The sequence below is a fragment of the Arachis ipaensis genome, chromosome B8, assembly GCF_059453495.1.
Source record: "Arachis ipaensis isolate K30076 ecotype BB chromosome B8, ASM5945349v1, whole genome shotgun sequence".
Classification (NCBI taxonomy): domain Eukaryota; kingdom Viridiplantae; phylum Streptophyta; class Magnoliopsida; order Fabales; family Fabaceae; genus Arachis; species Arachis ipaensis.
The window spans coordinates 80,307,992-80,322,614 of record NC_142443.1 but is presented as its reverse complement, the minus strand read 5'-3'; the positions used below and the strand labels follow the sequence as shown (position 1 = coordinate 80,322,614).

The following is a 14,623-nucleotide window of genomic DNA, read 5'->3' as shown; positions in this document are numbered from 1 at the left end:
GGAGTCAATAAAAATCAATGCCTCAAATTTTAAATTATAGAAAATATGATACTATGTTATAAAATTAATTTTTCTAATAATTTAAGCTCATAAAAAAGGCATATATTGGGATAAAACTCTCTTAAATTTGCTACGTATGATGCCTGGTTTAGAAAACAACAATAAAATTATGGATTTTTCTGATACATATATTAAGGGTATTATTATACACGTATATATATATTTTTTTAATCACAGGAAGACATGGATTCAGCTCTTATTTTCATATCTTTTTTTATTCGGTATATTTTGAATTGACAGTATTTATGATATAGAATAAGAGCTGTATTTTCAATTCAAATCTTTTTTCATTTTTAAATTATTAAGATAGATTTTTTCTTCTTTTGGATTATGGAAAAAATGTGATTTTGGATGCAGTCTAATTTTAAAATGATTTATCTAAAAAATATACCTCTTCTTAGTTGCTATAAAAGCCTAGGAAGTATGGTCTTATACTGTTACCATACATACTTGCTACAATTTACGTTTGCTCTTATTTTTTTCTCTAGAGAAAAACTGGATAGACAATATGATTTGTTAGAGATGATTGCACTGCCAAAAGAGAGCTGGAAGATTCATGTCAGAGTAATCAGACTCTGGTCTTTACCAAAATTTAAAGACTCCAAATCCAATAGCTCCATTGAAATGGTGTTGATGGATGAGCAGGTACTTCTAATTTATTCATCCACACAATTATTTCTCTGTTTACATACACATAGTCCCATATTTGTATGATCTTCACTCTCATAATTATTACAATTTCAATCTCAACAGTTTTATGCTTTTCTTGGGACCATCGGTTAATCTTTTTTGGAAATAGAAAAAGATTGTATGTAATTCAATGTAATGATAAATTGTTATATTTTTTTCTGATATGAGTTTTATTTTTTTAACTTTAAATAACAAATTAGACCATCAAATTTGAGTAATAATAAAATTTGTAGACAAATCTAATTAAAAATTACATTTCATAATGCACAAATCGAAAGGTTCAATTTGTGTTAAAATAACTTTTTTTATCTTAAAACAAATTAGATGATTCAAACTGCACATGTAAAATTTTTTTAATACCAAAATATAAATCTAAGAGTAAGATTTGTATTAAAAAAAATTTGACCCTGAAATTTGTATGTTTAAAAAAAAATTGAAAGTCATAAATTCGACCCTCAAATTAAATTTGTGGTCTCACGTACAAAGAAACACACCAAATTTTAACATTGTTGTTAAACATCACTGAAAGGGTAACACCAAAATTAAAATGTGTACTTTAGTCCTCTAAAAATTTCAAACACCAAATCAATTTACAAACTTTTATTTTACTATACAAGTCAACGTGAAGATTGTAATTATATAAAGAGATGAATATGAAAATTTTAAATTTTTTAAAAGCTGTTATGTTTTTTATTAAATAATGATAGACAGAGATTAAGTTGTCTAACTATTATCAAAATTTGACATTAAAATTGATATGTTTAATAACATAAAAATTTAAAACTAATTTAATAATTAAAATTTATTAAAAATTAAATTCTTGGATTAAAAATATTTTAGAGACATATTTAGGAATTAATCTATATTTATCACCCTCTTTTGAGTTTGACCATTCGAGATTTTAAAAGGTTTAAGAATACGTTGATGGAGAGGGGAAAAATATGTATATATACAATAATAACAAAAACAATATAAAAGTTAAGGCGAAAAAAAGATTATACACAAAAAAAAATTGGAAAAGAATATTAGTATAAGGTTTTTTCAATTTTTATTTTCTATGGAGTTAACTGTTTAATTAGTATGCAGTTATCATGTAAAACATTTTTAGTTTGTACGTTCAAATAGTTTGTACTATTATTTAGGTTAAATTATAAAATGTTTTAGTATTTTTTATTAGCTATTTTTTTAAATATTTTAACATAAACTTTACACTATAAGTCAAATATATATTAATATTCACACACATCATCTAAAAAAGAAAATATTTTAATTTATATGCAAATATATAATTAGTTCTAAGAATTTTTAATGTTCAATTATCTAATTTATCTTTATTCGTATTTTTCTTTTTATTGTCTTATAAAATCTAAAAGATTATATGTTACTCCCTAATTCTAAATAAGTAAATATTTTACAGTTTTATTTGACTGAGAATAAGTATTTACTTAAAAAATTTGGATAGTTTTAATTAACTTTTTATTAGAAATCCAACTAAATGAAAAAAAATTTGAAAGGGTAGTTATAAGTATAAAATAAATTAATAACAAATTAGCCAAAACACTTTTTAATAATCTTTTTTGATAAAAAAGAAATAGAGAAAAGTTTGCAGAAATGTTTAAAGAATTTAGTGGGTAGAATTTTAGCGGATCGATCATTTAGTATTAGTACTATTGAATAGGTTAGGAGATCAATCTAAAATCAGCCAAAAGATTTCAAAGTCTAAGAATTGGGGGAAAATTTTTTTCTTTTTTTTTAAAGGAAATAAATATGTTAAAAAATGAGAAAGAAGGGTCATGATTATTTACGAATTACATAATTAATTTACGGAAATGGATAAAGAATTAGTGGGTGAGTATGCCAAATTTGTGCTGGCACGCATATGTATAGAAAAGAACAAAATATATGTGAAAAATATAAAACTAACTCTTCCTTTAAAAAAAAATGTACACTAGAAAAACAAATTAAAACGTTTGACTGTCGGACATGGGGAATTATAAGGGAAAAGAGAAACAAGGGCTTCAAGGAGTGAGGGGTATTTGGCCAGTAAAGAGGGGGATTTGGGGGGATTTTTAACCAAATTCTCATAAATAGTTATATAAAATTATAAATTTTGTTATTCATGATTAAGAGAAAAATATATAAAGGCATTACTAACGCATATGCATGATTGTCATTAATCTTAACCCTCTTCTACATAACACTTAATGTTCATGCATGATTGTCATTGCGCATTTTTCCTTTCTAATATCTGTGGTTAAAAAAAAACAATAAAAAACAATTAAAGTATTGAATATTTGAATCCATTATATGTATATTCTTCCTTTTGGGTGAATATAAATCCATTATTAATGCTTGATACTTAATATTTTAGATTTAAATCATATTTTTAATTTATTCGGTTATAACTATTGAACGAAATATTTTATATAAATTTTATTTGTTTATTTAGTTGGACCTTATTCGTAGGTGTGTAGAAAGTGAATAATTAAATTTTTTGCTTTGTGAAAAAATAGGGAACAACTATGCATGCTTCTGTAGGTGAGGATCTGATATATGTGTTCCAATCATTGATATTAGATGGAACTGTGTATGTTTTTACATACTTTGGAGTTAGCAACGACTGTCGGTTGTATCGCACAACATCGCATCAATTTCGGTTGTTTTTTCAAGATAGAACTATTGTCTTACCCTCTTTCTGTGATGCAATACCGTTATATGGTATTAAGTTGGTCCCTTTTAGGAAAATTATGGGATACTCTTCTGATCATCTTTTTTTGGTTGGTAAGTGTATAATTTATGGCATGTACACAAGTTGATTTTTGTTTTGTAATTATGATAAAATATCACTAAAACGTGTGATTTGTGCACATTTTTCTATTTGATATTTATTTAAGACGTTGCTGGAGTTATGACCGGTGTAGAAGTTGAGGGGAAATATGTGAACGATGGCAAACTTATTAACATGATGGTCATTCATATTGAGAATGCCGGATGCGTTTTTTCCAACAACCCTTACTCACCACTTAATATGTTTATATAATTAATTTTTTTATTTTCTAAATAATTTGCATTTTCTCTACAGTTTAAAGCTTAATATTGTTGTTCTTGGAGAGATGGTAGACCAGATCAAGGGTTTTCTGGCATCGGGCGATCAACAACTGTCAATAGTTGTTTTTCAATTTGCAAGAGTAAAAAATGCTGGAGGTATGTGAGAATTTGATTACTATCAAATGATTATATCTTATTGTAACTATTTCTACTAATTATTGAGATGTGAAAGGAGTTAACACTCTCTTTCTGTGATAAGAAATTAATAGTTTGTGTGTAAATTGCTGAAATGAGATAAAAGACTAATAGTGATAAGAATTTTATGTTAACACTCTCTTTCAAGTAATAAGATTTTTTTAAATATCGTTGGAAATTCTCTTTTTTGTTTTTAATTTCTAAAATTTAATTGGTTGAAGTGATACAAACTATTAGTATATAAAATTGAATAAACGAGGTATCACCAGTTTTTTATTTCTTTTTTGATTGTAAATCAACATATAATTTTACACTATATTTTAGTTATTATATAATGCTTTTTCTTATTTTATAGTTGCATTAAATATTTTTTTATATGTCATTGCTGAAATAAAAACTTTTAATAATTAATTAGGTTCGCAGTAGATTATAGTTGTTTTTTTAAATCTAAAGGATACTTTTGGTTACTTTCCATTCGATAATTCTTCTGACATGTATAATTGTACAACTCATTTAAGCAATGATTGTTATATATAGGTACCAATATTGTGCAGAACATTATGTATGGTACTAGACTCTTGATAAATCCGGATATTCTCGAGGCTTTGATGCTTCAAAAAAGGTATTGTACCAATATTGTGAATTATTTATGATTCTGCATATTGATTGTATATTTGTGGCGTTGTGATTGATAAGTAGCGTGTACTATAGAGAGATCTCGCAGTACCTATCTGTGATTTCTGGCAAACCGACATATCTTGATGAAGATGAGGTTTTATATTCCACTGGGAGGAAGACAATAAAGGAGTTACGTGCGGTTGCGGATGTGAGTGCTTTATAGAAAACTACTTTTTTTTCGTTTGGTTCATTATTTTTTTTTAACTTTCACACTGTTCCTATGTAGGTTGGATTCTATGTTGTTCGGGCCACTGTTCTTGATGTTGAACCCGTTCCAAGTTGGTGGTATAAATCATGTCTTTGTAGCGTGAAGGCAGAAGCTAATGCGGATGAATACTTCTGCGACGGCTGTAATAGGGACGTGAATAATGTGGTTGACAGGTATGACTCTAATTAAACTTATTTGTGCAATCTTTTCATAAAAAAGCAATATAGTTAACTAATTGATTATGTTGATTTTTAATTGATTTAGTAATATCTGGCTTAATACCAATAATTATTAAAAACAAAAGCTGCTTTGGCTGATGGAAATATGGTCTAGCCACAAAAAAAATGGCAAACAAAGATTAATATGCACAGAAAAAATTCATATACCTACAACAATTTTATACCAAAGTCTCCTTTGCTAGGTTAAAATCTAGAAAACTGATAAATCTAAAAATAATTGTGTTTGAGCATCTAAATTATGTTGAATATAATTTTTATGATTTTGTTGTAACTAAAGGGTGATAGGCCATGTGTTAATTGATGTTTTTGAATAAAAAAAAACAGGTACAAGTTGAATTTGTTGGTTTTTGATGGTATTGCTACAACGAATTTTGTTGTGTTCGATAAGGAGGTCGCAGCTCTATTCGGACGAACCTGTACTGAGATGGTGAAAGAGTTGAATGTATGTGAAACCAAATTCGTTGATCACGTTATGATTGTCAATAAGAGATGTTTGTTTATTTAACACGATAAAAATGTAAAATTTTTGGTGTAGGAAAAAGGGGAAGCAAGCAAAGATCCTATTGGTTTTAATGAGTTTTTCCTTGATAAGGAGTTTATATTCAAGGTCGAAGTAGAAACTACTGGATGGTGCGATTCTTATGATGTATCGATGATACGTTCTGATCCTACGAGTTTACTGAGGTGGAGGGACAATCAAGGCCCGGTAAAATCTGATGTACCCCCTGCTGGTCCTGTTAACCCTGTTCAGGTATGATTTTTTTCTTTATGTTTTGTTGATTTTAGACTATGTATATTAAGGCTTACTTTGCCAAATATGAGGTGTTATTTATTTATTTTTTCATTGGTTTTCTATATAGCCTCGAGGTGAAGATGGATGTTCTGTTTGTGATGAGTCACCTGATCCAATCGTGAAAAATCTGTCTGTTACTAAAAAACCTGTTGTCAGGGTATTCATTTGGTCTTCACTTATATGGCCTCTTTCGTATTTCAGATTTTATTTTTTGGTTAAAATCTTAATTATACTTTTTGTTTTGTTTTGTTTGAAGCACCTGTTGGATGAGTTTAACATGTCTGGTGCTCCTTCCATTAAAAAATAGCTGCTGTGAAACATGAAGTTTTTCATGTAATGGAGATAAAGGAGCATGTTTTGAAGGTTTGGTGGAGTCTTAGCTATAGCTATTGTTTATTGAGAGAATAGATACTATTCAATTTTTAAAGTATTTTGAATTTTAAATTGAACAATTGTTGTTTTGTTTTATTTAATTATCTATGTTTTTTTGGACATGCTAATGACACTAGAAGTACTTTCTTCTTATTAGCGTATTAAACATATATATAAATATATTATTTTATACGTTATTTATTGTTTATTAAAATTGATGGAAGGCTTTAGAATAGAGCTTTTTTTACTAATGCAATATGAATGAGAGTAATTACTATTATTTTTTATTATTAAATGAAAGTAATTACTGAATGAGAGTGATGGTTAGGGTGTTGGTGTTGTATGGTGCTGTGACTCACTAAAGTAGGTTATATTATATTTATGACTCCGTAAATAGAAACTTTTAATTTCGTTCAAAAAAGAAAACTATTGATTTAAAATAAAATAATATCTTTGATTCTTTCCAACAAATTAAAACATATACATATTAAAATTTTAGTCCAGTCCAAAATACAATAGCTCTATATAAGAACTCTACAATTACACATAATCTATCATATTCAATATTTGATTATTAGATATTTTTTAAAGGTGTTACTGTTGCACATTGCATCACATCTTTATGTAAGTTTTATCTATTTTTTTTCATTTCAAATAAATTTTTTAAGTGTTGATTAGTCTTCTATTGACACTACAAAAAACTTGGTAATTACGGCGGTTTTTTAAGGTTATTACGGTGGTTTGAACCGCCATTATTACCTTAAATGGTGCTCAAGAAAAACCGCCATAATTTGTAGCGCCATTTGGTTATTACAGCGATTTTTAAAAAACCGCCATAATTACCTGGTTAAAACGGCGGTTCAAACCGCCGTTATTTTCAAATAAAATAGTTTTTTTGTTGGTTAAAACGGCGGTTCAAACCACCATTATTTCCAGGATAAAATGGCATTTTTGGTTTGTTAAAACGGCGGTTCAAACCGCCGTTATTTCCAGGATAAAATGGCGTTTTTGGTTGGTTAAAACGGCGTTTATGAACCGCCATTTTTACCTTGGCAGAATGGCATTTTCGGTTGGTTAAAATGGCATTTGAAACCGCCGTTTTTACCGGATTAAAACGGCATTTTTTGTTGGTTAAAACGGCATTTTGAACCGCCATTTTTACCCTGATAGTGGCATTTTTATTGGTTAAAACGGCGTTTAAAACCGCCATTTTTACCATGTTAAAATGGATTTTCATGTTGTTTAAAATTACAATTACAAACCGCCGTTTTTACCGGATAAAAGTGACATTTTTTATTGTTTAAAAAGGTAATTTTAACCATCGTTTTTACCGTATTAAACAAATAATTTTTTGTTTAAAATTTCACAATAACAAGAAATCATAGCCTATAAACAAAATATTACGTAATTCATAAATAAAGTATTAAATATAATATAGAATTTTTTAGTATTGAAAATCAAAAGTAATAATTTCAATACAAATAAAATATAAAATATAACATATAACATATAACATGATTTTTTTAATTCTAAATGTCTTGACTTAGATTGGCTCCAATTTCTAACAGTGTCACATACATCTCATACATAAAACAAGGTAACTAGCTTGGCTAATACCTTGAAAGTAAGAAAAATAACATAATATTATGATCTTGCTGGCTGCCCAATTTCAAAATATCTTCCGCCAAAATATCTTTAAACATCTACTTTTATATGCTCTTTTCCAGAAATAGAGCTTGATACATGTAACTCTTGAAGCAACTTTTTGAGTCTTGTCACAGCTTCTTCAACACTTTTCAATGCCTGAGAAATGGCAGAGATAAGGCATAAATTAATTTGGAAGCAGGGAAACATACCTCATCAAATGAATCTGAATCTTTTGCAATTGACTTAACTGCAGATCTCTGTCTATCAACTGTTTTCTTGATCTCTTTTTCTAATGCCTTCTTCTCCCTGCATTTTACATTTTCACAAAGATAAAAATGAAACAATTTTCGGATTAAGAAAATCTAGGTAAAAAATCAGCTTCACAACCCCTGCAACTATACAGTCTCTTTCAGTTGTTCTTACAAAGCTTTCAGCTAAAAATGATTCCAATATCCATAGTTTAGCCCAAACATTTAATTGAAATTTAAATGGCTGAATTTTTTTCCAATGAATATGCATATGCATCTACTGGAACACGATTGGAAAAGCAGACAGACAAACACAGGAAAAAAAACTGAAATATGTAGAATTTTCCTTGCAGCTTACGTTTTCTTAGAACTGATGATACAATGTTCGTAAATACTAACCAAAAATACCTATTAATAATAATTATCTTGGTCAAGTACTACAACAAAACTACTAGTAAGCTCAGCACAAAGCTACTAATAATAAGATTCTTAGAACTGTAAGAAACCTGACATTCTAAAGGAATAACATCAGTAGAAGTTAAACCTGATGAAATCTTCTAGTGGATCATCAAGGGTATCAAAACCATTTGCCAAAAGGAAGGACCGTGTACTTCTTCCTAAAGCAATAAAGAATCCAAATATAGCCAAATCCTTCTCCAAAACCTGCACCATGAAAAAGTTTTATTGAACCTCTCTGTTACGACAAAGTAAATACATGACAGGAAGATGATTTGGCTACTTTTCTATTTCAAAATCTAACCAAAATAAAAATTTCAAGAACAATGTCATGAATTGTGGATCTCAACATAATTAAACTAAGGTCAGAAACATTGGACCATAACAAATATATTAATGCCCACCATTCTGCTTTTCCTCACAGCAATATTTTGCCATGCCTATCACTAATAACTTCAAAACTTGGCTGCCAAATTGTCATTATCTTCCATGTTTCTAGGGTACTTGGCTGTGAGACACTACTTTGGATCCTTGTAGGCCTGTGAAGGCAATATTCATAGCACAAGTGAGGGTTTCAACAGAGCTAAGAAATTTGCAAACCTTGTTTCTATTACAAAGATTTGAACACATTAAAACTCCTTTGGAGTTTCTACAACCAATGATGATTTTATATGTAAAAAACAACTGAGTTTCTGGTTGTGAAATAAGAATCATTATTATATTGTGATTTTGTACAAAAATTCTATTTTATATCTAAAGATAACATATAAGTTTTTTGCTGATGAGTATACAGTGAAGTAGTTGTTCAATTTTAGTCTTCATTTTATATAATATGTATTATTAGAGCACTCTGTCTAGTTTGAAAGAAAATAATTTCCTAATATCTTTTGGAGCTTAAATAAATGCAACTTTTCTTCTTGTTTGGAACCAGCAAACCAGATAAATTGGAGCACTCAAACTGCATATATGATAAATAATGATAAACAAATAACTCCCATTATTCAAAAAGGATAGAATATATGATAAGCCAATTATTGAGCTAGTTGGGAGGACATTAATTGATTAGTACTGGTTTTGTTATCTATGATAGATAGACTAGCAAGTGGAACATCACCCTCGCTCTTATCCTATTCTTCGTGCATGATGATAAAAAACATATATATATATATATATATCATGGAAATTGATATAAATCTGTAAATGCATGCGCATATATAAGATATCATTTTAGAAATGCAACTTGTGAAAGAAGTATATGCTACAGGTATGCTCTTTGTGGCATGTTTCAAAGTTTGAAGAATGATTTTTCATAGATCTTATGACATCCTTTAGAATGGATGGAAAGAAAAAAGACATAAACATAATAATTAGATAACTAAATTAAAGAAATTATTAAGTGCTTTCAATGACATAATCTAATATACAAATTATAGCCCTCATAAACGACAAGTTACATATATATAAGTTGAAGAGTACAGGAAGGAGTCCATGAGGATAAAATAATATGTTTGGATTATCAGGGTCACACCTGAAATGGGATTAAATGAAGAAAGGGGTCTCCAGACTTGCCTCTAGAAGCACACCATTCCCTAGCTTTCTTCTCAGTCACCTGCAACAAGTTGAATGAGATTTCAACTTCAAAACTATGCATATTAATCTCAAAGGCCCAAACTCTTTTTAATACCTTTCTACTGTTTCCACCATCTACATCAACCTTGTTCCCAAGTAACACAAAGGGAAATGCTTCATGATCATTCAAATCTGCCTGAGGCCAAACACCAAAACATATAAGATATAATCTTCATGTATTGCTCATTTAGAAAGGTGCTAAATAGTACACACCTGTTTAATGAACTCATCATGCCAATTGTTTAGTGTGTCAAATGTGTTGTGTGCATTTACATCATACACCAAAACACAACAATCTGCACCTCCATAAAATGCAGCACCTAAACTATTGAACCTTTCTTGTCCTACTGTATCCCAAATATGCCAAAAGAGTCTCATTTATTGTTTTGACCAAAATAAGAATGTGTTAGTTAAAAGTAAAGTTATCAGATAACTTAAAATTACTGACCTGTAAAGTGACGAGTCATCTACTTGTAGCTCCTTTGTGACGAAATCAGCACCAATTGTGGCTTTATAATGCTGGCTGAATTTTCTATAAACGTACCTAAATTCAAGTGAACAATACTAAAAATTAATAATAATAATAATAATACCTAAACTTCCGCTCTTTAAAAAAATTAATAATAATAATGATTATGAACAATACTGAAAATTCAAGTGCCAAATGGATACTGGTTCATCAAAGAAGTCTTCCTAACCCCTGAAATAAGATAGATGAAGAAAAATGAATTATCTGGAAGAGGCAAGGCAGAAAATTCAAGGAATGCATTTATTTCATCGATTGTAGAACTTATTCAGAATAGGTTATAACAATGAGACCTTTTCATTTCTAATATCCTCTGCATCCAAACTAACAGGGGTTTCCATTGCAAAGAGGGCTAGTATTTGAAGTAAGTGATTCTGCATAATATCTCTTATTATACCATAATTGTCGAAGTACCTGCACAAATAAGTAAACAAATGAGAATCCCTTCTATATATTAGAAAGTGTGAATGAAGCTAAGGAAGAAACGTTACCCTCCACGCCCTTCAGTGCCAAAATCTTCTGAGAATATCAACTGTACATTTCTTATGTACTGCCTTCACCATAATGGTTCAAAAATGAGATTTGAAAATCTGAGAACAGAGAGATTTTCCACAAGCTCTTTCCCCAGATAGTGGTCAATCATGTATATGATTCTCCATGATTTTAAGTAGTGAAACTTACAGTCTGTAAAGTAGTAGATTACATAATCGGTTTAGGTAGAAAACCTGAAAATTTGATCCTCACGAAGATACTGCTTGAGCGATTTTGTTAAAGCAGCCGAAGATTCTGAATCTCGACCAAAAGGCTTCTCAACAATGACTCTTGTCCAACCATTACCAGAAGATGCTGATAAACTGGCACATTTTACAGCATCTATGAATATGTTTGGAGGAATTGATAGATAGAACAGGCGATTAGAAGCTTTCCCATTCTACAAGCAAAAACCAGATGGCTAAATTAAGATAAAAAAGAAAAGCTTAGAAGAGCATACATAGAATGAAAAGCAAAGGATAAGTTCATGCATCCTTCATATGTTGATCTTGAGTTCTTGACACAAATTAAAATGATGCGCCATAATTAAAATTACCTCATGTTCCTTAAGCTTCTTGTCCAGTGCTGCAAAGTTTTCCTGAGAGTCATACTGACCAGAATGGTAGAAGCATCTCTTAAGAAATTCATCTATCTTTTCACCGCAGTTCTCTCTGAAAATCAATAGAATAAGTTTTCATACATTAAACATGTTTCTTAAGCATGAAAAATAAGGAAATCCCAATGGAAAATTTATTCTCCATTATGAACTAGTTGACAACTGAAGATGATCATAATCACACTGCAACGGAAAAAACATTAGTTGATAACATAAAGTAAACTTTTAAATAACCAAAACAACCTCTTAAGAAGATCATAGTTATCACCTGGATAACCGGAGAATCAGGTTCCAGTTCTGTCATAAAAGCATTGATAAGGGCAGAATTTAGTTGAAGCATTTCATCGAGCAGGTTGTGTGCTAGTAAAATAAAAATGAATTTTAAAGCAAACAAAATTTAAAGCTTTCAACAAAACAATCCACCACATAGTAAGATATAAAGCATGAGCTTTCATATTAAGAATCAATGAAAAATTGAAAATTACAAGCAACATTAGAAGTACCAAATTATATCATATCAAATGAAATAAAAGAAAAAGAACATAATCATTATCAGAAGTCAACGGTTGAATAGCAAAATTGAACATTTATAATGTAAGAATGGAAACAAATCAATAATCATGGATTCACTTTTTCTTTTCTTTTTTTGGAAGAATTAAAGCAAATTTGATATGGATAGACAAGAATACTCACAGTTAGTGTTGCCATAAATGAACCAAAGAATAACAAATTAAGAAGAAAATTGATGCTTCACTCACCAGGGCTTTCTCCCATAAATTTTCTGCCAACTTCATGAACAAATAAAACAAATTATCAAGAATTTAAAGAATGTACTTTGCAATTTACATCTGAAAAGAATTCGATTGTTAACCACCAATTTAGAAGCACAATAGAAGCTGATATACAAAAGTACCAATTTAGATACATTAACCATCACACACACATAAAAACAAACACATGGTGCTCAAAACACAATAAGCTACAATTCCTGTCTCTCAAAACCCTAACAATCATACAATTAAGATGTCATGCTTAACCTTAATTATTAATGAAATTGAACCAGCAACACAAGAACAAATAGTAATTAATTATATTGTTATACTGCAAAAATAAACTAAAAAATTAAGGAAGGTACAAGAGAAAGGATGAGAGAGATCTATAGTACTTACAGAAGAACAGAGGAAGCAGGGGAGAGTTGTGCTTATTCTGTTTGTGATGGCTTAGATTTACAGATCTTCAATAGAGAGATGTCATCGAAAAAGACGCTGAGGGAGGCGCTGAGGATTTTGGCAAAGAAGGCGCAGAGCTAGGATGGAAAGGAGAGGAAGCTGGAGGTGACATCACCGGAGGAGATTACCATGGGAAGAGATGTGGCCAAAGGAGGTCGTCGCCGGAGGATATGTCACCGGAGAAGATTCGAGATCTGAAAGGAGATCCGCTATCGTCATACAATGGGGAAACAAGGTGGTGGCTTGGAACCTTTGATTCTGTTGAAGAGGAAGCGATGGTGGAGGGTGAAAGTGGCGGTAGCGATGGATTGAGCACGAGGACGAGGGAGAGATAGAAGGGAGATTGAGCGAGCCATCGTGTGTATATGCACAGTGTTTCAGTTAAGGATTGCACTTTTTCCTTTTATATATGTGGGATAATGGCGGTTCAAAACCGCCATAATCACCAGAACTGCCATTAAATACACAGTTAATTATGGCAACAACCAAAAACGCCATAACGTCTGGATATTACGGCGGTTCTTTAAAACCGCCGTAATATAAGTGCCATTTTAAACCTTTTTTTTGTAGTGTGATTAGTGTTTTCATTTTATTTTATTGAACTTCTTTACAGTTTTATTTTTTTTACTGTTCACATGTTATAAACTTATTAGCTTAGTAATTGAAGATAAATAATATTTGTATAATTGTTAAAGATTTGAGAAAAATAAGACTATTATACACTCTCTAAAAGTGCTGTTACTATACAATACACTATGTTTTATGTAAGTTTCATATGTTTTACGTAAGTTTCATTTTTTTATCAAATATGTTAAAGTTTGTTAATTTGGATACTAATTTTTATTATTCACTTAATGTAATTATCCAAAAAAATTACTTTATTATTTATAAAATAAATTTAAAAATTACATGTCACAGAGAACATGAAGTACTACCTTTTAAAATTATTATTATTATTATTATTATTATTATTATTATTATTATTATTATTATTATTGAAACATACCACGAAGTTGTATCTAATTTTTAATATTTAAATTTTAAATGACTAAAACTATTTTGTGTTGAATATTTTGTCTTTAACTAATTTTTTTTGTTATACGTTGATTAAAAAAATGTGATTTATTAATCACTTCTAAATTCAAATTAAAAAATTGTCGTGCAGAGTGTATATTTTCAATTAATTATTTAATAGTATATAATATAAAAATTAGTCTGCTTAAGATAGCTATATTTAAATTCGTTTGGCTTATATATATATACCCCTTTTAATTAGATTATTAATTTATGAATTAAAAGTCACTGTTGATATATTTTTACATATTTAAAAATTAAGTTTTTTACTTTTTATGTAAAAATTGATACCTCATAAATTAATCAATAGATAATCAGTATTGTAAGTTAATGGATATTTAAAATTTAACTTTAAGATAAGTATTAAAATTTGAAAATTTGTAT

General features: G+C 29.4%; 1 protein-coding gene and 1 pseudogene across 1 annotated transcript; one reads left to right on the top strand and one right to left on the bottom strand.

The window, feature by feature from the left end:
• The first annotated feature begins 4,553 nt into the window (after positions 1 to 4,553).
• On the top strand, positions 4,554 to 5,623 carry LOC107611096 (replication protein A 70 kDa DNA-binding subunit D-like). Its single transcript, XM_088496415.1, has 4 exons — positions 4,554 to 4,615; positions 4,705 to 4,819; positions 4,898 to 5,052; positions 5,443 to 5,623. Exons 1-4 carry the CDS (start codon positions 4,554 to 4,556, stop codon positions 5,621 to 5,623), a joined length of 513 nt encoding a protein of 170 aa, XP_088352541.1.
• A 5,444-nt stretch (positions 5,624 to 11,067) lies between these two features.
• Positions 11,068 to 12,276, bottom strand: LOC107614201 (glucose-6-phosphate 1-dehydrogenase 2, chloroplastic-like; annotated as a pseudogene).
• Between the last annotated feature and the right edge of the window lie 2,347 nt (positions 12,277 to 14,623).